Below are 24,317 nucleotides of genomic sequence, written 5' to 3'. Positions count from 1 at the left end.
AGTGTGATTCACCAACTTGATGTTATTATTGTCTACCATCAAAATCATTAATATGATTAGATTTGATGACTATATAGCCAGAATTCGTTAATTTGATGAATCTTAGCACAATAAACAGATAATTAGGACTTTTCATTTTCTTTAGGCGTTACACAATCATCAACCTCTTAAGAATTCCTCATTTGTTAATTCGTTCAAATTATGAAGGGCATTTCCTATGGATCGTGTTAAGTTTACCAATATAGACGGCAATTGAAGGGTAATACAGAGGTGATTTTCAATACCCTTCACCATAAGTCCATACAATTAAAGTTATGATTCACCTACATTATACACGCTCATAAATCATAAGGTACAAGTACATGAACAAAGTAATAACGTTACTTGTATTATACGCAAAGTACAACTAAGTATATATAGAAAATTACGTGATTTTCCTTCAAATAAGAATGAAAGGTGTGTTTTCACAAATCGAAGTCCTCATCATAACCGTGTAAGCATTTCTTCAATGCATGGCAACTTGGCAAGAACAATCAAGAATAAATTTTGTGATTGCCGACAAAATATTAAGTATCAATCCGTTGGACTTTATTTAATACTTCTTCCGTTTTTATTTGGTTGACACGTTTAATTTAGGCACACATATTAAGGAGATGAGAGAAAGTGATAAAGTAAGTGGGATACACTAGTAAATGTAAGAGAAAAAAGCTTATTCAAAAAAAAAATGTATCAACTAAAAATAAACTTTTTAAAAAAGAATACGTGTCAACTAAAAACACAAAGGTAAGTAGTTTAAAATATTTGGTGAATGCTGCGAGTGCGTAGACTTTGTGTAAAAAGCCTCTTTGTCAATAAATCAGTACGGAGTTACAATTTGACTGGACTCTTGGCCTCTTGACTTGAATTGGGAGGAACTAACTCGAGAATAGCCAACCATTTTGAGTTTTCAATCAGAGTTTTATTCATGATTTTATCTTTTTCTTCTTACTATATTTGTTATTGTATTTCAAAGTTAACAAAAAATTGCTCAAATTTGAACTTCAAACACGATAGCATTTCATCAACCAAAATTCAAACACTTAATTTGGACCATTTCAAATGAAATACAAAGTACTAAAAAAACAAATAAACCATAGGTCGATTTCAATAAAATCAAATTATTGTCCCTAAAAGATTACTCTTTTGCAATTATTGATCATGATTATATTCATGAGACCACACATTTACTCTCACAATCTCACATAAAATACTTTTGATCTCATCACTTTGTCTCTTATCAACTCCACCCAACCAAAAGTTAACAAAGTAAAAAAAGTGTAAGGACAATCCTAAGTATTTATTCATTTTCTGCCATCTAAGAAATAGTTAACTACATAAATAGATAAATTATTTTCTACAAAAATTTTTATTTAAAAAAAAAAAAAAAAAAAACTCAAATGTAATATACAGTAGCAGCAATTCATTGCAATTTAAGAAAGTCGCTCTCAATTCAGATTTTAGCAAACTACAGCAGTGTTCCTCTCCTCAGCATACAGAATGTTCAGCAAACTACAGTGGTGTTCTGCGTTTTTCTCCTCAAGATACAGCATTTCCAGTAAATTACACCCAACACATTACTAAAGACGCATCATGCAATAGCACTAAAAAAGCCATAAAGAGTGCTATCATTCGTAAATCTAACTCAGCCATAGGCTTGCTGAGACACGTAGAAATGTAGAATACATAATTTTCAACAAGACACGTAGAATACATAATTCTTGGAGAAGATTTGTATTACAATCGTGGGACTACAGTTTTTACAACGTAACTCGTAAAGTGTTATCTTCTAAGATAACCTCACTATCACTCTTTCTGTGATTGTACATTAAGTATATGTTTCTAGCATAGTCAATATGTTGTTTCTCAATCCCCAAACCATCCCAAAACAAACACAAAAGTAATAAAAGAAAAAACCTCTTGTGTTGTTTACCAATCCAGCCATCTCTATAATTCACAATATATTTCACGATGTACCGTTACCAGCTACTGTTGTTGCAGCAGTTTCCTACAAACAATATAAATTTAAAACCAAATTAGTGAACGTAAAAGTACCTAATGCAAAGATTTTGCTTAAATGTTTTACCTGAACATTCTTTAAGATATCTTCAAGCTCTGCTCTTATAATGGAAAAGGGTGGTCGTTTTAGAGGAGCCACATCCCAACATCTCTGCATTAAATCGCCAAGTCTAGGGTGTATGTCCTTTGGAATCTCTGGACGGAGTCCCTGAAATTCGGGAAGGGGAATTCAAACAAAGAAAATATAAATTAATATTCTGTTAAAATCAAGAATAGTAAGCTACAAATAAAGATCATGGACGTTAAAAAGGGTAATGTTGATAGTGCACTTCTTTTCTAAACTAACAAGAAATGCTGTGGTGAGACAGAATATTAGATATACTCCTGAATTAGAGAACTGCTGATGTGTAATGGTGATGGTGTTTAGACGCAACCACACTCCCATTAAAACAATTAACACTTGAAACTGGAGGTCACTATTTCCCTCCTATTTATAGCATTTATCGCAAATCCTCATTAATCGGAAAACTACATTAATGGCTTATTATTCATTAAATTAAACAGGCGCATCTCTTCAAAACACAACTTATTTGGTGAGTTGGTAAAAGATCTTCTCAAATAATGTATTCTTAGGTGATTCCGTGACAGAATTACATAATTCATTTCAGGCTGGCCCATGTATGGAACATTACGCTACCAAAACACAAGTTTAATCAAGCTCAAATTTCGGTTTACTCAGTTCTCCAGAACAAACTACAAAAGCAACTCCATGAAACAGTTTCACTCATTTCAGTGTGACAAATGATGGAACAAGCAGTTACGCAAACACAGGCTTAATCAGGTACGGATTTAATTGTCAGTTGTTCAAATTATAGCTTCATTCACCTTAAGACACTAAGCAGTACAAAAATTTCAAGTACATTACACATTAGTTCATAGAAAACAGAATGCCCGGTCAAATATTATTATATTCAACTATCATGGAACATACCTGTCTAACACCTAATGCAGCTTGCAGTGGAGTCATGTTCTCATACGGAATCTGCAGAACACAAAAACCCCTCAACACAACTGCATTTTCACACTACGAAAGTTTTTACAGAATCACAAACACAAGAGGCATATTAGAAAATACCTTGGCTGTCAAAAGCTCCCATAGTACAATAGCAAAACTAAATATATCAGCATTCTGGTCATAGGGCTGGTGGTTTATCACCTTGACAAAAAAAAAAAAAAAAAAAAAACAAAGAAAGAGGTTATTAGTCCACAATCTCTGTCATGATAACAGAATTTCATGTTTAGATAAAAGTTAAATCAAATGAAAGGTCCAATATCATGACTGGAGAGCATGAAAATGCAGTAAGCATGCACCAAACAAAAAACTACCATGTCAGGCAATGTTGCAAAAGCAGGTGAATGTTCAGCATTTCAGCGATGTCAAAAGAACAGCTTAAAATTCAATTTTCATAAATAACAAAAGCTACCCTCAAAATAAGTCATTAAAGATGGCTCTCCGGGGGGTTTCGTCTAATATTTACAACTCCCATTTTGTGTTGCACACACAGGCAACTCATATAATAGGAAATTCTATGAACGGAACATAAAATTCTTCAGTGTATGTAAAAAGAAAATTGTGCTATAATAAACCTAGGAGAAATCAGCTTTCACCAACCTCAGGTGCCATCCATCTGTATGTCCCTGTTTCCGCTGTCATAACACCTTCCTGATGTAGAAAGCGAGCAACACCAAAGTCTGCCACTTTGACGACCTTGAGAAACCAAGTCATTCAAATTTTAAATCTAGTCCATGAAGACAGCAGAAACTAATAAAATAGGAAACAAAAATTTAGAAAACTTTAGGCAAATTTTTAAAGAGGAACTCAGCCTAAAAGACACAAGTTCTGAAAGAAAATGCCATACAATGTTTGGAAAATTTCAAGAGGATCTAACCCTTCCTTGTTTCTATACTTTATGTTCATTTTTTATTTTTTTTCTTGCTAAAAAGTTCTTGCTTAGAGAGCATTTTCTCAGAAAAAGAAAGCTTGGATCCACCTGCAATTAGATACTTAAAGAAAGCAGTACCTATCCAATTTCCAAACAATGAGTAGAAAATAAAAAAGAGGTTATAAAATTAAATTGTATTAGGTTAGGATTAGTGTTACTAGAACAGAAACTGAACCAAATACAGTAACTCTAAATCCTTGTGCTAAAGCATCAAACATCAAGGAACCAATGAGTGAGGAAAATTAGATTTCTGATATTTGGGCGCCTGGAACTGAGGAAGCTGTATGTTTATATGAACTACATATGTATACACATAAACTTCATCAAAAAATAATTAGGATTACCAAAGAAAATAAAAGCCTGATAGCTAACAAGAAGCAATATATTTGCCAAAATTAAGCCAGATTTCAGCTCAAGGCACAAGTTTAAAATGGTCCAAATTAATACCTTATTACCTTTATAGCCAACCACACTTATAGGATTTAAGGCTTTGATTGATTGATTCATTGATTGATTACCTTTATAGCCTTATCCTGGATTCTAGGTAGCCGCATCTAGAGCTTGGTAGGGACAGACCAAAAGAAGTGAGGCACATATACACTATAGGATATATGGATTCATCTCCAACATTATGTAATGAGACTGTTAAACTGGTGTAACTATAGGATATATAGATTCATCACCCAAATTTTTACAAGGTACAAATAGGATCTGATTTAATCTAATCCAGAGGTGAAACTTTAAAGGTGCAAATCACATAAGAGTATAAGAGGATGCAATAAGGTTACCAAACCTTATAAAAACCACTAATCAGGTGCATTAACTAATACGGCTACTGATTCTGGAGGCTTCCATTAAAGAAACAAATAATGGTTTGAACTTACAATAAATATATACAAGTAATAAACAAGCCCAAAACCCAAATGCTCAGATTTTTTTTTTTTTTCTAATATGGACTTCTAAACTTCTTCCATATCAAACCAAAAATTCATTGAGAAACCAACTATGAAATTACAGTATGCACTGACTGCAACAGTAAAGACTAGTGACAGAAGCAGCAAGAAAAGGTTGTAGTACATACTTGAAGAGTATCCATAAGCAAATTTGCTGATTTCAGATCTCTATGAATAATATCATTGTGATGCAAGTATTCCATCCCTTTGGAGACATCAATCGCAAATTTTAACAGCTCGGAAAGCTTCAAAGCTCTTCTATTTTTGTGCAGGTAGTTATACAGACTTCCACCAGGCATGTACTCTGCAAAAATGATTAAAGGCAACCAGCAAGATCATCAGATGGATACAAAGTAGAAGCAACATCGGGAGACTTTACCCTGTAAAGCAGGTTGTAAGTAAAAATACTCATTTTAGAAGATGAGGAAGAAAGGTAGTGATGGGGGGATTGTGTTAAGCGGACCAGTTAAAGGTGGGATTATTAATTTCAATTTTTCCCCCAAAAAAAAAAAAAAAAAAAAAAAAGATCTATGTTTACCATTTTATCTTTCACTCAAGCCAAATTTTAAGTGATCCAATCAATTTTTTGAAGCTTTCATTTTGCAGCCAAGTAAGCACTACATCCACTGCTCGTAAACAAAAACAATTACTCATGTGGTGTAGTAAAAAGGTGTAACAATAATACCAAGATCACCAATAAATGAAATCACTTCGAATCTTCAATGAAAACCAGTAACTATATCAATCACAGTCCTTTAAAGCCTTACAGACTTAAAAAGGACATTTAAATAGACAAAAAGAAATCAAGAAATTTTCAGGATGTGAGATATTAGTAGAGCATAAAATAATGCATTACAAATATTACTTCTGACAAGCACATAAATTTCAATAATCGTGATAGTATTCTATAAGATTGGCATTATTGAACCAACCATAAGCCCCGCAGAAATTCTTTAAAATGTAGATATACTCATAAACTAACTTCCTTTGAGCTATTGAACTATTGAACAAACAGATATGATACCTGTTACAATGCATAAATCAGGAGACTTTGTACACGCACCAATAAACCGAACAACGTTATCATGTTGCACCTCCCTGCATAGAAAACCAACTAACATCGGTACACAAAAAAGGGGGAGGGTGGGAGAGAGAGGGGGAAAGAGGAGGGATACTCCACACAATTATCTTAAAAAAAAAAAAAATCCTTTAGGGGTTGTGTGGTTTAAAGGTCTTTTTAAAAAGATGCACATATTACATATAGTGAATCTGCTATAACTATTTCTATATTAGTGTTCTATGAATTCGTACTCAGCTCTCAGTTGACAAAGGAAATTAAAGACATTGTTCGCAAATTTAGCATTGACACCAACAAAGCCTAAACGAGCAAATTGAATGAAGAATAATTCATGTTCATCATTACTGCATCAGCTCTTCTTATTCAAAGCACCTGGCTAAAATACAAGCTCTGAAACACCAACAATCCAGCATTTCTCTTTCCCACTTTTACATCAGATCCATACATAAAAGAATGCCTTACAAACTCAACTCCTCAGGTAGCAAAAAGCCCCATAGCAATATAAAATGAGGCAAAATAAAATTTCCACCCAGTAATGTAGAATTAGCTGGTTAAACAGACATAACATCTATTATTGACTGTGGCAACTTTCAGTTCCTTGTTACCTCATCAAAATTCAGGAGTCAGTCTCCCCACATTCTTGAGACACTAAAAAGGCCATTTTGGAGCTCTTATTACCTGAAGTAAATCACATTAACGTATTTCGTATGAGCAACACCTTGCTTCCTTGTCCCAAAGCATTCAAAATCAATGATATTGATAGCTGCCATTACATTAAATTACCAGTTGGACCTCAAATTCAAACAAAACGGCCTCTACAAGAAAATCCATTCAGCTCCATATTAATTGCAGTCGTACAATTTCATGCTTCCCAATGTACAACATCATCAATGCTTATAGAAAGATTAAAAGCATGGCACACAGGACCACAATAAATTCATTTGAAACCTCTTGACCAAAACATATCCTCTTATTTTCCCCTTAGATTGCAACAACCAGTAAGATCAGTGTTCAAAACAGACACCAGAAAGGGGGACAAGGTAGCAGTGATAACACTCACCTTAAAATTGCAACTTCTTGAGCAAACTCTTCCTCTGATGCTTCAGTTAGATGCTCAGATCTGAGAATCTTGATAGCCACATCCTGACCAAGGTACACACCTCGATACCTTGGAAAAAGATCAAAACAAAGATAAGCAACAGAAGGGAAATTTGATATTGGTGTAAGAAGCGATTCCACTTACAGATCACCGCACGATCCAGATGCAACTTTGTCCCCAATCTTCAACAACCTTCTATCTATTTCCCAATTTCCAGGTTCTCCATGTGCAGCTAGTGCTTTCTTCACCGAAAATTTTGAATGCGATGAGCCAGACCACGAACCCTATAATTTATAGAACTTCATTGAACTGTTTTCCCTTGCAGAATATAAACAAAGAAACAGGGTCTAGAAAAAAAAAAAAAAAAAAAAACCCTGACTGCTTACATAAGTATATACATATATGATGACAAAGATAAGACAATAAGATTTCTCCAACACCTAACATTTGCAAATTAACCCAACCCATCCCTTCAGAGTATTCCAGGTATCTCATCAGAGCCCCAGCTTCATTAGCCGAGAATGTCAAAGTACTTTACCCAACAGCCCAACAAACAGCTTGATAAGGTAGATCCTATAAGACACCCACGTTATATTCTAGCATAATTGCCATAAGAACATTGTGCATCTGCGCAGCCACAAGCTTTTCTCCTTGGACCCTCCAATCCCCACAAAGCTTAATTGTAAGTTTGTAATAATCCAAGACAGTCGAAGAGCCAACTCAAAACTTCCCAGGGATAAAAGATAAGCATCCTAAATGATAATACACCACCTATCAATGGACAAAAAAGCAAGGACCCGCGATCAACTCCACAAAGCATCCAGCCAATTAAAAAATATAATTGCTCTGTTGTGCCAAAGAGACACTGATGTTTCAATCCTACTATCACAAGTTGTTGAAGCCTCCATCACCAAGCTCACCTTTCACATTAACATCTACCAATCGCAGTGCTAGAAAATCTATTACTGCCTCACTTAGCGTAGAGAACGGATCCGAGTAAAGTTCCAAGCAATCTTCAGGTTGGCCTACTAACACTTCTCTATTAAAACCTATTATAGCAGTATCTTACCAACACTAACATCCACACATAAGCTCTCGCTCTAAAAGGTACTTAGCCTTCTGAATGAAAAGATCCCTGGAGATTCCTGATAATCGAAGTTATCTCCCTCACTCCCTTCAATGTAAATGAAGAACCAAGCACTGTTACTAGAAAATGGCAATAAAAGCATAACGTAGCATCAATACAATCAATAAACATGGGGAACAAACACTGCGAGGAAACTCTACTCTTTAAACATCCTCATGGAATCTAATGTGTAGCCTATCCTCTCTTATGCCTAACCAATAGGCATACTACAGACAAGCATGTGTCACAATGTCAGCTCACTAGCTCAGTGGATATTAAGCATCTCAACCATATTTAGCACAATCAATATTCGCAGTTGATAACATGATGTCATAGTCACAATTTATATTCACTGTTGATAACACAATGTCATACTAACTCAAGTTCAAAAGGAAAACACCACAATAGCTTTCCTACTGGAGGCAAACTTATAGACACTGACTTCATACACCCTAAGACTCCTTCCACTTTTAACCTAATCAAGATAGTCCTTTTTCTCCTTAGCAGCCTAAAAAACCCCTCAATATTTTCTTGAGCTAACTTAAAGCCCTATAACAGAATATTCTACCACTCAAGGAAGCAAAAGACATTCCACTAATTTCCTCAAAAGTCTCAAAATCTACAGCTGTCAAAGAGTCTCCAGGTGCATATTGCCTCCAATAAAATAGACCAAGATAAACAACGAGAAAATTCTAATTTCACATCCCACCAGAGTAGCAGACTCCAAAAGGCATCATGTTCAACACTAATCCTAGTAAGCTACATTTTAATTAGGTTAATCATCACTCCTGCATAGATTTAACGGGGACCCCGGGGATGAGGCGAGGAAAGATCCTCCCCTTGATCTCAATAATATAAAAACATTGAGCACCTTCAAATTATCAAGGACAGCACCCAGAGAGTAAGCAGTGTCATCCACATACAACAAATTGAGCACCTATGCCTCTTTTTTCTCACCTCAAACAGCTCAATCATGCCTTAACATACCTTCTCTAGTGTCCTTAACGATGAATACCTTCAAGACAACAGACTGGCCAAGCACGGAAAATAGCACCGTACTGTTTCCTCGTGCTGCTATGTCAAATTCAAGGGTTGGTCTAGATTATGACCCATGGCCCCATATACCTGTCAAACAGAGTCATGCCATGCCCTAATGCCTAAGCTTCATTCTCCTGCTATTGTTGTGCTTTGTCATGCCAAAGTTCATGCCTTGTACCAAAGCGTGTTTTCCAGACAAAAACAGTGACCGCAAACACAGTGTCATCATGAAACATACCTCAGGCCTGCTCTGCGCCTTTGATGTGCCATTATTTATGTGCCACGACGTGAATTGCTTCAGCAGACCCAGCTAGAGCCATCTATAAGCATCTAGCAAGCACATCAATCACGGCGGTAAAAGGGAAAGGTGACCAAAAAAAAAAAACCTGCCATATTTTCCCAAATGAAGATACTCTCTAAAAGCACCAATTACTATCACATTAAAACAAACATGATAGTATGATACCAACACCCAACAATACCCTTTCACCACCAAGGTTTCTTAAAAATCTGAAATCATCTGGACATAAGCCTTCCAAAAATCTAACTCGCACATAGTAATCTTACTAGCTTAATCCTTTCCAACAACGTCATCGTTGTCAAGCAGCATGAGCTACCTTCACAAAAGTGGACTATTAGGAAGCATAATGCTAACCACATCTCTATGACAATCCTACAAGTACAATAATCTTGAACAGCCTTGGGTTGAGGAATAGTTTTCAAAATTATGCTCTACACAGTATCACCAATTTATGGAAACTCCCCAAAAAAGTGTTATAAGGTCTTCCTTAAAGCACATCCAACAATCTTCAGAAAGCACAATTGCAAACCCATCTAGATCAGGTGCCTTCACCTGATTCAACAGATTTGTCCCACCTCACCTCCACATTGAATTCTCTGACCAACCACATGATTAGCCATGAGACATTTCCAAAAGTATTTCGAACTATGCACAGAACTAGCATTTGCATCATGACTAGACCTGGTTATTGGACAGGTCTAGTAGCAAATAGCAATCGGTGCAAGTCGATATCAGGTTGGGTCAAAAATGGGTCACTTTTATTGGGTGAAAGCGGGTCGGGCCAATGCGGATTGCGAATCAATAGCAAGTCAATAATGGGTGAGCCAATAAACGAGCAAAGAAAGAGTAGAGGAGAGATAAATTAAGGACATGTAAATACAGAACTATACATATAATTTATTTTAAGTTATCAACTTTCTTTTTGTATTAATTTGGGCTAGCATTTCGGCCTTGTATTAACCTTTCCCATCACAGGCCATGTCCAATAAAAAACCCTTTAGCCTTAGCCTTAGCCCTAGCCCAAACCCTAAACCCCGATACCATGTCCAATAAATAGGTCTAATCATGACATACAACAAAAATTCAAAATAGAAAAGAGAATTTTCTGCGTACGCTGCTGCTCGAATTTTCCAAAAGCTAAACTACTCCTAGCCTTTCCTCAAACCCAAGGAAATAAAAGCAAGGAGACTCATTAAATAAATTTACAAGGACTAACAGAACTCTTAAAAGGAAAAAAGGACGGATTTGCAAGGAGGAAATATTAACCACGTACCAAGGTACCAGTTTAAAATAAACAGCATCCATGCCAAAATAAACACGAACATATTGCATGAACCATATAGTCACTTCCATATCACAAAAAACATGATAAAGAACAAAAAAACATTAAAGTAGGATCTCTACCTCACTCTTATCGATTGCTTCTTCCATAGCTTTGCGCAAGCTATCAGCATCCTGATCATAATATCGCAAAGTCAGCAACAATTTGACTCAGCACAGATACCTGCTTCATAAAAGTATAATTGCAATGTCCTATTAAAGGCAAGCTCACGAAGCATAAAAACTGTTTCCCCTATCGACAAGCAACTGGTTTTCAATTTTCCTATAAAGACATATATTTTGACATTCTATAACAAATTCACAATCCTAACAAAGAAAGTAATAATCTGCAAAATAACAAGTCTGCTTGCGGCACTGACAGAGTAATGAGCTTTCCATTTTATAAAAGGGCAGTAAAATCTAGCCGAGGAAGATACTCCGGTAGCGATTAGCAGACATGTAACAATACAAGCCCCAAAAGCAGAAACTTTAACAGACATCTGAAAACAAGCAATACAAAGGAGAACATCTTGACAAACAATTAGTATAGCAAGTGGTACAGAGGCTAAGGCTTCTTTTGTATTAGTTACATCGTAATCTGAGAATTGCTTATCAGTTGAATGTGTATATTAAGGCTTCTGTTCTACCATTCTGTACAAAATGCTACTCTGGCTCCACATTGTGTCTCGAAGTAATATAAAGTTTTTAGCGAGTATGGTGGTTGGCTAAAAATTTATCTCAATATAGAGAAGTGATAAGTGGAGATGGAGCAATCCACAACTAGTTCATCAAATAAAGATAGTCATTGGCAAATTCTGGCCCAATGAACCCAACTCGGCCTCCTATACAGAGATATAAACCAAAATACCTCACACGCGGGACAGTCCCAGGTTATTTTTGTAAGAATTAAAGTTGCCCAGACCAGCCAGGGGCCCAGGAGGATAGAGCAATGTGTAGCTACCACGATAAGGTAAAAAAAAAACATGGAAAAAAAAATTCTTATCACCTTCTCCCCTCCCTGCTGCCATCTCTTTCCACCAATGCTATTCCCTACTCCCACTGGCCCAAAAAATGGTAATAAATAAATATATACAAAGTATATTTTTCTATTCATTGACCTACCTTGTCCATCCCTCCCCAAACCCACCCACCCACCCCCCCCCCAACAAAAATCTCCACTTATGTCACGTACTCACTTCCAACTCAACAAGTCATCACCAAGATAAACCCCAATTTTCCACCCCCGAAGTTACATGTAAATATATATCTACAACTTAACCACAATCTAATATTTTTTTTAAGATAAATATCCTTCCATTGTTTAGTTTCTAAGCTTTAACAATTTAAGAATTCTATGGATTTCTGGATTAATTACTGAATCTATACAGCTCTGCCTACCAACATTAAATAAATTCATGATTTTAGATCTGGTTGTGACTCATAAGCAGTGCATGGTCGCGGAAAGAGGGGGGGGGGAGTGGAAGATGATATGACTACTAATGATATTAAGGGTTAAGGATAACTTTAATTCTATAACCCCATTATATTTTAAGCTTTCAGCATAACAGATCAAAGTGTGGCTCTAAACTTATCACAACAATATATCAAAGGAGATGCATACAAAAATATGAACAGAAACAATAATTAACGAGCTAATGGTGAAAACGTGCATCTTGTAAAACAAACTAGAGATCAAGCATCAAACAAATAAAGAAAATGTAACCATACCAATTAGAATTTGGGAAGTACGTATAGGAATACTTTAGAAATAATATTGTATGATGACATGATGACTGATTAGCCTAATACAAGAAAAAATGAATAATGAAAGCAACCGTGCAATTATAAGGACAAGAAAGATTCCATTATGATTTGCAACCAACAGCGTGTTAAATAGAAAAGTTTGTGGAAAAGATAACATAATACAAAGTTCTAAATTCACAAAGGGTTCACAGGATGTTCCAAAGAGAAAAATTTTATATCCACCTCAAAAAGTATCCATTATTTAGAAAGATATATGTGAAGAGAGTGTCATTTGTTGCAATGTAAACTAATTTATTTCCAGTAGAAAATGCTTTAGTAACCCAGTAAATATTAGAGTTGACCATTTGTTATTTTGAGATAAAAAGAATGACTGACAAACCAACATTCCAGAGTCCTGGTAATAACATAATTTTGCAACAATTATATCTTAAGTTTTCTTCCACATTCAATACATATAATGAACTATAGAGAGAATGAGATTCGAGGACTGGTATCCCTAAGAGTATAAACTTCAAAGAAGTAAACAGATTGCATTTCATAGATGCATGCAAACATATATGTACAAACAAGCAAAAACAAAAACCCAGCCACCCACGGACATGCACAAACTTTACAGAACAGCTCTAAATGTGGAGGCAGTCAAACAGAAATGCCAGAAATTTTTGAGGTGAGCATTAGAAAAAAAATATTGAAGCAGCATAAGCTTGAAATTTCAGAGGCAAGTGCTCATCTTACTTGTATGACACACATCATCCAATATAATTAGAAATATATTGCATTTGTTTAACAAATGAGATTAGACTAGGTCCTAAAAATGAGCTAAAAAAACTTGATAAAAACACTCACCACAATAGCTAAGAATAATTTAAAGTAAAGATATGTTCATAACAGTGGCTAATGAACAGAGAATACCTCCAAAGGCCATCCATCCACTACAAATACATCCAAGGAGTAGCCATCAGTGGTTGAGAATACATGTGCTTCACGAATGTTAAGCCCTATGTCAGAAAGCAATGCAGATAGCTGGAAAGAGATCACACAACATTGGCAGTTAAAATAGATTCTAGGAACTGTCAAACAATCAAACTAAAAAATATCTCTCTCTCTCTCTCTCTCTCTCTCTCTCTCTATATATATATATATATATAGGGAGAGGCTCATGTGAGAACCTCTCTTATGTGAGAACACTTCATATGTGAGAACACACCTATGTTCTAATATTTTAAGATAGATGTTCTGAAAATAAACTCAACCCATCATCTTCAACCTCAACATTCTCTCTCCTGTCCCCAACACAACCACTGCCACCGTCGCATGTCTCACAGCTTCACCATCGCCGCCGCGCCACCACTCTCTCTCCTCTCCCCACATTTGTGATAAAAAATGTTAAAGTTGAGGTTTCACAATTAAACCCAATCTACCATCTCCAACCTCAACATTCTCTCTCCTCTCCCCACCACCACTATCCAATCTCTCCTCCATTACCACCACCGCATGTTCCATAGCCTTTCACCGCCAGCACTCTTTCTCTTCTCCCTGCCATCATGGCCACCACTCTCTCTCCTCTCCCACCACAACCACCAGAACCGCATGATCAAGAATTTTGTGTGTATGAATCAACTTTTGGACAATTATAATCAAGAATTCAAGTTGTGCAGCTTAATCTTAGGTAAACCAAGCTTAATTGATAGTTTAATATGTGAAATCAATTTTATTTTATTTTCATCCAAATCAATCAAATTGGGCAAATTATACAGAGTTTGAAATTTCAAGGAATTTTTTTTGAATTTAAGAAACAAAACAACAATAAAATTGTTTTATGTTACATTGGAAATCAAGAAAAAACTGATTTCAAATCAATTCGTTGTAAAAGTTGAATTTCTATTCGTATTCTATATTCACGACTTATGATCTAAAAAATTTAAGTATGTTCTAAAAAATGTTACATATGTTCTAAAATATGCTGCATATGTTCTAAAAAATATTGCATATTTTCAAATTTGTTTTTTGAGTTCAAGGTCTTAAAATTTGAGTATCATGCTCCAATTAAAAGTATATTTTGAAAAGCTAAATTTATTCTTCTAAGAACTATTACATATGTTAAGAATCATTGAGTCTTGGTTCTAAAATTCTAGGCATATTGTTCTAAAAGCTATGCTACAAAAAGTTATGTATGATGTTCTAAAAGATGTTGCATATGTTCTAAAAAGTTATTCTAATATTCTAAATTTTGAAGTGTTCTCACATAAGTATAGTGTTCTCACATATATAGGTGTTCTCACCGGATCCCTTCCCTATATATATATATATATATATATATATATATATATATATATATATATATATATATATATATATATATATATATATATATATATATATATATATATATATATATATTTCAAATAACATGAAGTATCATATACAGCACAATGATGGATGATAATGAATCATTGCCTAATAACCACTTGTATTTCCTAAGCAATCTCCCTTTGCAGAAAAAACTAGTCCATCAGTTTTTATTTTTGTTAAATTAAGAATACGAATACAAACCATGAAATAAAATCCACAAGAAACTAGCATCAGAGATCTCACAGCCTTGAGAGTAAAAGAGAGAAACAGAATAATACAATCGCCTCTATTGGTTGCTCTCTCAAAAAAAGGCCTCTAATCGGCACACTTCACAATCATATCTGAATAAAAATCCTTGATTGGTACTCCCTCCTTGAATAATTGACACACTTTCCATTTTCGGCTGTTCCTAAGTAATTGGCACACTTTTCATTTTCGGTCTGTTCCCAAGTAATTGACACAATACTAAAAATGGTAAGGACACACAAATATTTAATTGTTTTTCTATCTTGCACAATGGCCCACCACTTTTGAGGTTAATATTAAAAAATTCCCCCATCTCCTTTCATTGTACAATGGCCTCCCACTTGCACTATTTTTATCAATAAAATAAAGTTCCACTAACTTCACTTTAAAATAAACAATTCAATAAAACTACTCCACTCAAACTTCTCTTAAACTTTGCGCCAATTCCAATGTGTCAATTATATGGGAACGGAGGGAGTATTTAATCATTTTACAAGTTTTGCATCAACAAGCTCCTTTTTCACCTCCACGCCAAAGGATTTAGTCTCACTAACTAGATAATCAAGCAAATACTCCATCAAGTATTTCTGGTACAACTGTACAAGTCCATCACTAAATTTAAATCAGGGGCCATTTGGTTGGATAAAAAAAAAGGGGAAATGAGAAGAAAGAAAACAAGAAAGGGGACATTGTATTTTTGTTTGTTGCAAATACATTATTAGAGCTCATTCTCTTATATTTAAGATTGGGAAAAAAAACGTTACAAAATATTAAGAGGGGAGGGGAGGGGGGCTTACATGCCCGTCTCTGTGAACATAAAAATTTTCTCTCCCAAATCTGAACCACTATCAGCTTCACCATCCCTGTGGATTGACAACTGTTACCACCTCCATTTAGCAAACACCACTATTACTGATGACAGGTTAAAAACTACCCTTGGGCTTTCTTCGAAATTAGCCAAATCTAACTCTTTAAATGTCGAAATGGGCTTGATAGTTCCAAAAGTCAAGCAACCACAGCCATATTCAATCACTGTAGAGTTGACTTCCGCCAAATTTCCCAATGGCTCATTTGTAATGTCCAGGCTGGTGGAGTTCTGACGGTAGTTGATCTTGGTTCAGTAGTTATGATGCTTGGGTATCTTCTCTCAATGGTGGAGCATACAGAAAAATTTTCAAATATATATATTGTTGAGTTGCATAGACTGACTAGTGGGGCACTGGGGTGTCTTCTGCAGGTTGGGGGAGGTTGGGCTTGTCGAAAATTCAGTAGTAGGGTTTGTTGTGTAGGCAGTGGTGGTAGGGGGTTCATAGGTTTGTTAGGGATTAAACTGAGGGTGTGCGTGAGGAGGGTCAGGTAGTGGTTTGTGGTACTGGTGGAGATTGGGTCATGTCTCCAAGGTGTTGTGAAAGTTTTTTTTTCCTGTGGTTTGTTGGGGGAGGGGAGGTGGAGGTAACCAACCATAGACCCAATTTGATTATGGTTATGGTTCAGAAATCAGGATCAGAAACAAATTGATGTAGAGCACTCTGTAGCATGCAATCAGAAATTTGAAATCTAAACTCTTGTTCAAAATGAAGCGAATTATTACTGTTCTAAAGACATCTGCATGTTTTAGCATACCCTTTTGTTACTGTGGATGAATTGTAAAGTCCCACTCTCAGCACAGTAGGGGGAATGTTAGACATATGCAGCCACCTTAGATAACAGTAACGGATGCTTCTAGTTGAGCCTTAATCTGATTGCAACTTTGTTGGGGTGTTTGCAAGGTAGTTTAATAGAACACAGCCAAGGACAAATTAAGTGATGAATTTTTAGCAGTATATTACTTCAAATGATATCAAGGACCGGAATTGCTATCATAAAATACTATCCTACAGGCTCCGGAAACAAAAAGAAACGGATAACTAAGGAATGAAACAACTGAACAACGAAGACTCTTATTTGTTTACCTGACTAAGAAGCTTGGGTTTATCTGGTGTTGAGCATATTACTTCATGAACTGGAGCATGAGAAATCTCCAGCCTGCAACATTAATTCTAGCATTACCTCCTCGCTGAAAGATATACCACAAGAACAGTGTACAGTACTCCAAATACACACTGTGGGTTACGAACTAGATAATAAATGACAAAATTGTAGCTGTTACTTGAAGTAAAGTTTCATATCAAGCCATCATAGACCTTTTTATGGTGATCAGCTATTAGCTGTTGGCATAGCTGTTTCCTGACTGGTTTGATTGACTAGCTGTCTAGCTTGACCAGTTAATTAGCTGTTTGTATTGGTTGTTTAGTCAGCTAGTAGTATTGTAACAAAAACAACAAATTTTGGGCAAAACAAAGCCAATGAGAAAAAGCCATTCCAGATTTTCACCCAATTGAAAAGTCATTAACCATAATCTAATACTAATTAATCAAGTTAGTAAGATAAATGCCAAAACCAATCAAGTGCCTAAAGCCATATAAGCCAAATTGAACGTCAAAATAATTAGTCAGAATCTTCTAGGACATTCAATTGGTACGCAAGGATCTAGGGAAGCTATGGTATTAATTTAAAGTTTCATTGAGCAGCAAGTAGCACCCCTTTAAACACAATAAATTTGAAGGAGGGCAAAAGGTCCAGCTCACTCCTATGCAGGAAAAAAAAAATCTGAAGACTAAATTATAGAATTGAGAAGCAAAAGAATACAACTTGCCCCAAATGTGCTACTTTCACAACATATATACAAGTACCATATAAAGTAGCACTGCAGGGTCCATATGCCTCTGCTTTAATGTTGACCTAGCCCTGCTTTTCAGCATGCTGAAACTTGCAAAAGCTTGAAAACTTACAATCAAATTCCAAAATCTCAAAAAGCCTTTCAAATAAGATAATATAGATGGTGAACTGTCTATGCATAACAGTAGTAACTCCTTGAACTCTCATGCTATTAATGACTCTAGGTCATCCAGGATGATTCCCAATTGACCTGTGTTCAAGCAGTTGACATGTTTATCAATCATCACTAAATATTTATGTGTTACTTCCATCCTACCATGGCATGCATTTTAAGATTTCATAAATCCTAGTTGTGCCTGAAAAATAAATAACACCCAAACTGCCTCATATATCAAATCTAACCCTTTCTTAATACATAAGTGCATCGAATGGTACAAAGTTCTTAACTGCTTGAATGAATTAGAATAACTAAGCACAAAAATCTTTTTGTAACCCAGGAGATACTATAAAAAAACAAAAATCCGGCAGCAGGACGGTGGGATCAGGACTCATAAGATTTAAAATCATAAGCTGCTGACGGCAGGCATACAGGATATAAGTAATAGACCCAAGCTTTTACTGAATTACAAAATTCCCTTAGTCCAACACACCAAACTTCTAAGGTCTAAATTAGTAGGAGTGGAGTAGATACCTCTTTTCCATCAATCCAGAGTTCTGTCTAACCTCCAAATTAAGGTCTTCAAGCTTGGAACAGGGTTCAAAAGCCTTTCCTTCTTCCCTGAAACAAAACAGATCAGAATCACACTGGAAAAGTGGAAAACTGTAAAAAATGTTGTAAAAATTGTGAGGATAAACAACAAAATGAGTTAATAAAAAAAAGTTTAAGGAATACAGTTTTTTATTTTTGTTAAGCACTTCTCATTAACCAAAAGAGATAAGGAATACAGTTGAAACTTTGAAAGAGCCAGCTTACTTGTTCTGCAAAAGTTCTCCATGATTGGCATCAGAAGGCGGCATTGAAACAGATAAAGAGCACCCAGCCTGATGCTCTTCACCACCTTCTGGTTTAAAGTTCTACCAAAAAAAAAAGTTAGCACTTGTTAAATGGACAAAGCATTACAAAGCAACAGAAAAATTACCGCACATCCCCCAATAAGGCCCAGATTGGGAAAGAAGGTAAGCAAAAAAGGAAACTGGTTATACAAGAACTAGTTACAAATTTGATGCACAGAGCACACTCTAAAGTAAACAGCAGAGTTTGGACCGACAAGTTTCATAATCAAATGCAAATAAATAGTTTAATGTCAATAAATTTTCTCTCTATAAATCTAGCTCCACAGCTGATTGGAAATGAATGAGATTTTTACCAAGAATCCATTAGTTACTCCGCCTCAAAGGCATAAATATATTCAAGATATAGCAAGTTAGCAACTAAAAAAAATTGATGCATTAAGATCCACAAGAAATGTAATGTATAAAGATAAATATTCTTAGAGAGCTGAAACATGCATCTCATTACCTCAGTGGTTTGGAGATTGGACATTCTATTCAAAATAATGTTCTAACAACAATGCTCACTACCAAAAAACCTAGCATAATGTCATGGGATTTCTTATGATAAAGAGGCTTGAAATCATAAACAAGCATCTAGCAACTATTATCATGGAATTTCTTTACAACCCTGAGGAGTTACAAAATGAAACAACAGTATTTAACTGATCAGAAGTATTGGTTTGGGGGTTTAAAAAGAAGGAAAGGCAAACAACTACCTTAATTCCTTTTTATGACGTTTATTTCTCCAATTTTATCATTCCCTATACCCTTATGATTACCCCACTTTTTTCAAACATGATTCCCACCCCACACTTCCCCCAAGGGAATCACCCTAACTCCCAAACTCCTCTACACCCAACTACCTTTGACCAACCTTGAACACCATAACAACCAACCTTATAACACCACACCAACACCTACACCTAAGCCACCCAACCCAATCCACCAACAACCCCCACCACTGCACCCAACACCACCATCCCACATACAACCCCACCATTGCAGCCACCAACACCACCATCCGACCAACAACCCCACAACCGCAGCCACCAACACCACCACTCGGAAACCACCCCACCACCCAGCCATCAATCAAAACCACCCCATTTTACCCCAATCCATCAATCAAAACCACCCACTCTCACCGTGAACCACCCCGCATCCCACCCAAAATTCACCTTCACCCACACAAAATCACCCATTCCAACCTTGCAACCAGCCCCCACCCACGAGAAAATTTCCAACATACCATTGTTAACATTACCTAAGTTCCATATTCACATAGAGATTTGTGGGTAGTTCACATAATTTTTGTGGTCTCTCATCTCTAACCCACATTATTATTTTTGTGCCTCCCCCCTTCCTCGTGTTGCAATATTTATAGAATGAAGGAAGTATATGACAACCATAAGACTGATAACCCTTTGCGATGTATGACTACTCATTTAAGTCATAGCCTACATCTCAATCCAATTCAATTCTACTACCATAATATCCAAATGCATTCCATTACCCATTTATAGTGAAAGATAGCCCCAATATTCAGAGGTTATAAAGCAGAAGCCTCGTGTTTGTTTTTTTCCCCGTGTAGGGTGAGGGGAAGGGGATTGGTTCTTTATATCTTGACACAATTGATTAAATTTGATCAGAGAGGTGTACTTTGGATCTTGGTGACAGGTAACTAGATAGTCTAGATCTAGAACACAACTCTTAGTTTGTGTTAATTATTCTCTCATTGCTAATTTCCCCATTGCTTGACCTTCATCAGACACAGAACAAGACTGTGCTCCCAAAAATGATTTAAGAAAAATTGGCATAGGAAATCATTATTTACAACAACAAAACAAAGCTTTATTCCCAAAGGAACTGGGTTTCGCACCTAAAAATGATTGTTAAGAGAAATTTGTGCAGGAAATCATCATTTACAGCAAGAAAAACAAAAACAAAGCCTTTTTCCCAGATGAATGTTAAAAATCTATTTTACAACTATCATTAATGCCTCATAACAACTCAGGTTAGAAATTAACAAACAAATAACAACTCCAATGAAGTAATGACCAGATATTATTCAACACATGAGAAGTAAATAATTCACATTGACCCTGTATGGTCTGAAGTCTCTGAACAGCCATCCAGAACACGAAAAATGAAAAAGCTACAGCCATAAAAGAGCTTGTCACTATGATCAATAAACATATCATACCTTTCGCACATCATTCCTATATGCTGAATCATTTCTTATGTATAACGTAAAATACATACCAAACTAAAAGAAATAAAACTAGGTCTACAGACAATATTAAAAGTTTCAGACTAAATCTATTTGATTTTAACTTTTTCTGCTTTACATGAGTTGAAGATTATTACAACACTGACCAAAAATTTAGTACCTCCAAAGAACGGACATGGAAAACAGGCCTCTTTTCAGGGTCCTTGGCCAATGCAAGAAGCTTTCGATGTAACAATACGTCTTCTGCTCTATCTATATTTATATCTAAAACATAACTGCAGCAATATGAAATTGCAACAAAAATTAGTAAAACTATCAACAAGAGATCCTAGCATCTGCAGTTTCTGCACTCATTCAATGTATATAGAGTCAAAGCAAGAAAAACACAGCTGATAGCAACACGTCATGACACTAACAACACAGCAAGATAAGCATTCCATTTATTTGTTTATTGAAACACAGCATCTCCAATATTGCACTAATTCAATCTATCAAGTCAAATTAGATGTGCTACAACTGTATAATAAAAATTAAAAAATTAAAAAAATAAAAAAAATTAGAATAAAAAAAAAAAAAGTTACAAAAGGAGTGAACAATGACAAAATAGGAAATAACACAGCATTACATTCCTACATTTCTACAGTTAAAGAACATACACAGATCTAAATGTAAAGATCTGCATAGGATTATAGCTCAGTTTCAGCAACACAAAATAACTCTCTCTCTGTCCGGATTTCAATGTCATATTACTTTATTCAACTTACACAGCAAACCTAACTATTAATTCCAAACTGAGGGCGTAAATACATAGACAACGTCAAATTCAATCGCACCACTAACAAGAATATTCGTCAAGCATAAATTTGCTCACATTTCTCCACATACACCAAACACCTACGCACTCATTAGGTCTCAAGTTCAAAACTTCAAATTACACTATCAATGTAACTATGAATTCCTAACGGAAAATACCAACACATCATGACACTACCAACATAGCAAACCTTTTTTTATTTGTTTATTGAAACACAGCATCTGCAATTTCCACACTAATTCAATGTATCAAGTCAAATTAGCTGTGCTACAACTGTAAAAGAGTTGCAAAAAAGGAGCAAACTATGACAAAACAGGAAATAGCATAACATAACATTCTAAAATTAAAGAACATACACAGAACTAACTGTAAAGATTTTTTTCGATTGGATAAGCTTCATTCATATCAGGAACACGAAATAACTTCACACTCTCTCTGTCCAAATTTCATTCACAATACTTTGTTCAACTTACACAACGGACGTGACTATTTAAACATCGAATTCAACATCAAATGATCAAGAAAATTCATCAAACAGAAAATACACAAAACAACTGCACACTCAACTCATTAGGTCTTGTCACATTACTACTCAAAAAACTTCAAATTACACTATCAACATAACTATTAAATCCGATCGTAATACATCAAATTCAACCACGAATCATCAAGAAACACTCGTATACAGAAAATTCATAAACAAAACTTTTAAAATGAGGGAGGAATATACCTAGGAGGCAATTTATTGAAATGAGCATCCAAGATCTCACGAAAATCAGGATTAGAAACAGCTTCATCATTTCCATTTTCAATCAACCGATTATACACATCGTTTCGAATATCAAACAATACACCTCCAATTATTCCACCACCACCGCCGAAGCTCCGAGGCGGTGAAGAACTCTCTCCTACTCCTTCAATCAACTCCATTATTCACACCAAAACAATTCCTTCCAAAAATCAAACTACAAAACAATCACAAAAATTCAAAAAAAAAACTAAGTAATCAGTAAAATATACTTAATAACATGAAAATGAAGAGAGAAAGAGAGAGAAAACTGACGAAATATGAAGTCCGCCATTAATGAAGAATCAGAGAAACTTGGAGGAAAATGATGGATTTGAGAGGAGAGAGAAAGTGGTAGAGTGAGAAAGTTGTGGAGTTAAGACAAAAAGTATAATCTGCAGAAATTTTGGAGAAGAAGGAAGAGAGAGAAATAATTCTGGTAGGAGAGAGAAAGGGCATTGAAGAATGAAGGAAGACTTGAAGACTCTGGTTTTTTTTTTACTTTTTTGGGTTTATTTGAATATAATAGAATAGAATAGGGCCCGGGCACATTGGAGTGGATAAGGGGGAAATTTGGCTGGTCTTTTTTATTTACAATTGCCAATTTTAGTCCATTTGCCATTATTAGTATATTAGTATTTCTCTATTTTTGTTCTTTTGAATTGGATTTCACCAGTATACGAGTTGTAAAGCCCACGTATTGGTTGGGTTGCTCTCGAGTCGCTTTGTTTAGCCCTGATAAAAAGGATAATATTGCGTTTGAAAATCTTGGTAATTGTAATTTTATAAGCTTGGTATTTGTTTCTACCTTTGATATGTCGGGTCTAGGTATAAGTCGGCTCATCACCTCCTTCCTTTGAAATTGTCCACAACATCCATCTCTTTGGGGTTTGCTATTATACAAAGTATAAAAAAGCTATAATGGCCTTTTTAATGCTCTTCCTACGTTTTGATAAAATGCTTACATTTGCATTTTCACAACCTTTAAAGCCAACATTTGATTAATATTATCATTAATTAATGGAAAAATTGTCAAAAATAATCCCAACTTTACCGTATTCGCTTTAAATAAGCTCAACTATTGATTATTTCAAAATAATCCAAACTTTGCTATGCCTTCGATTTAAACAGGCCCATATGACTGGTAACCGGCTACAATTGTCAACTTAATCATTTGTTGACTCTGTTAACTTACGAAAGGAAGTTTTCTTCCCAAAAAAATGAATTGCTTCATTAATCACCCCAACTACTTCTGTCAACATCATCTCCTACCCCTTCTCTGTCTCTCTCTCCCGCCATTACTCTTCTTTACTCTCTTTAGGCGGTGTAGGTCGAGTGACGCCATTAATCCCTCTCTCTCTCACGTCAACACACAATTTC

At 35.5% G+C, this 24,317-nt stretch overlaps 1 protein-coding gene across 1 annotated transcript; it reads right to left on the bottom strand.

The window, feature by feature from the left end:
* Positions 1-1,697: 1,697 nt before the first annotated feature.
* LOC110735741 (serine/threonine-protein kinase STY46-like) lies at positions 1,698-23,465 on the bottom strand. The gene is made up of 17 exons (XM_021915919.1): positions 23,214-23,465; positions 22,881-23,115; positions 21,497-21,611; positions 19,027-19,127; positions 18,745-18,831; positions 17,288-17,360; positions 13,650-13,760; positions 11,058-11,108; positions 7,333-7,472; positions 7,150-7,257; positions 6,036-6,109; positions 5,140-5,315; positions 3,728-3,823; positions 3,191-3,271; positions 3,047-3,097; positions 2,123-2,263; positions 1,698-2,044 (listed from the first exon to the last, which is right to left on the bottom strand). Exons 2-17 carry the CDS (start codon positions 23,078-23,080, stop codon positions 2,003-2,005), a joined length of 1,647 nt encoding a protein of 548 aa, XP_021771611.1. The 5' UTR covers positions 23,081-23,115; positions 23,214-23,465; the 3' UTR covers positions 1,698-2,002.
* Between the last annotated feature and the right edge of the window lie 852 nt (positions 23,466-24,317).

The sequence above is a fragment of the Chenopodium quinoa genome, unplaced genomic scaffold, assembly GCF_001683475.1.
Source record: "Chenopodium quinoa cultivar QQ74 unplaced genomic scaffold, ASM168347v1, whole genome shotgun sequence".
NCBI classification, from domain to species: domain Eukaryota; kingdom Viridiplantae; phylum Streptophyta; class Magnoliopsida; order Caryophyllales; family Amaranthaceae; genus Chenopodium; species Chenopodium quinoa.
Note: the sequence above shows the minus strand (reverse complement) of the source record. Positions and strands in the feature narration are given on the sequence as shown.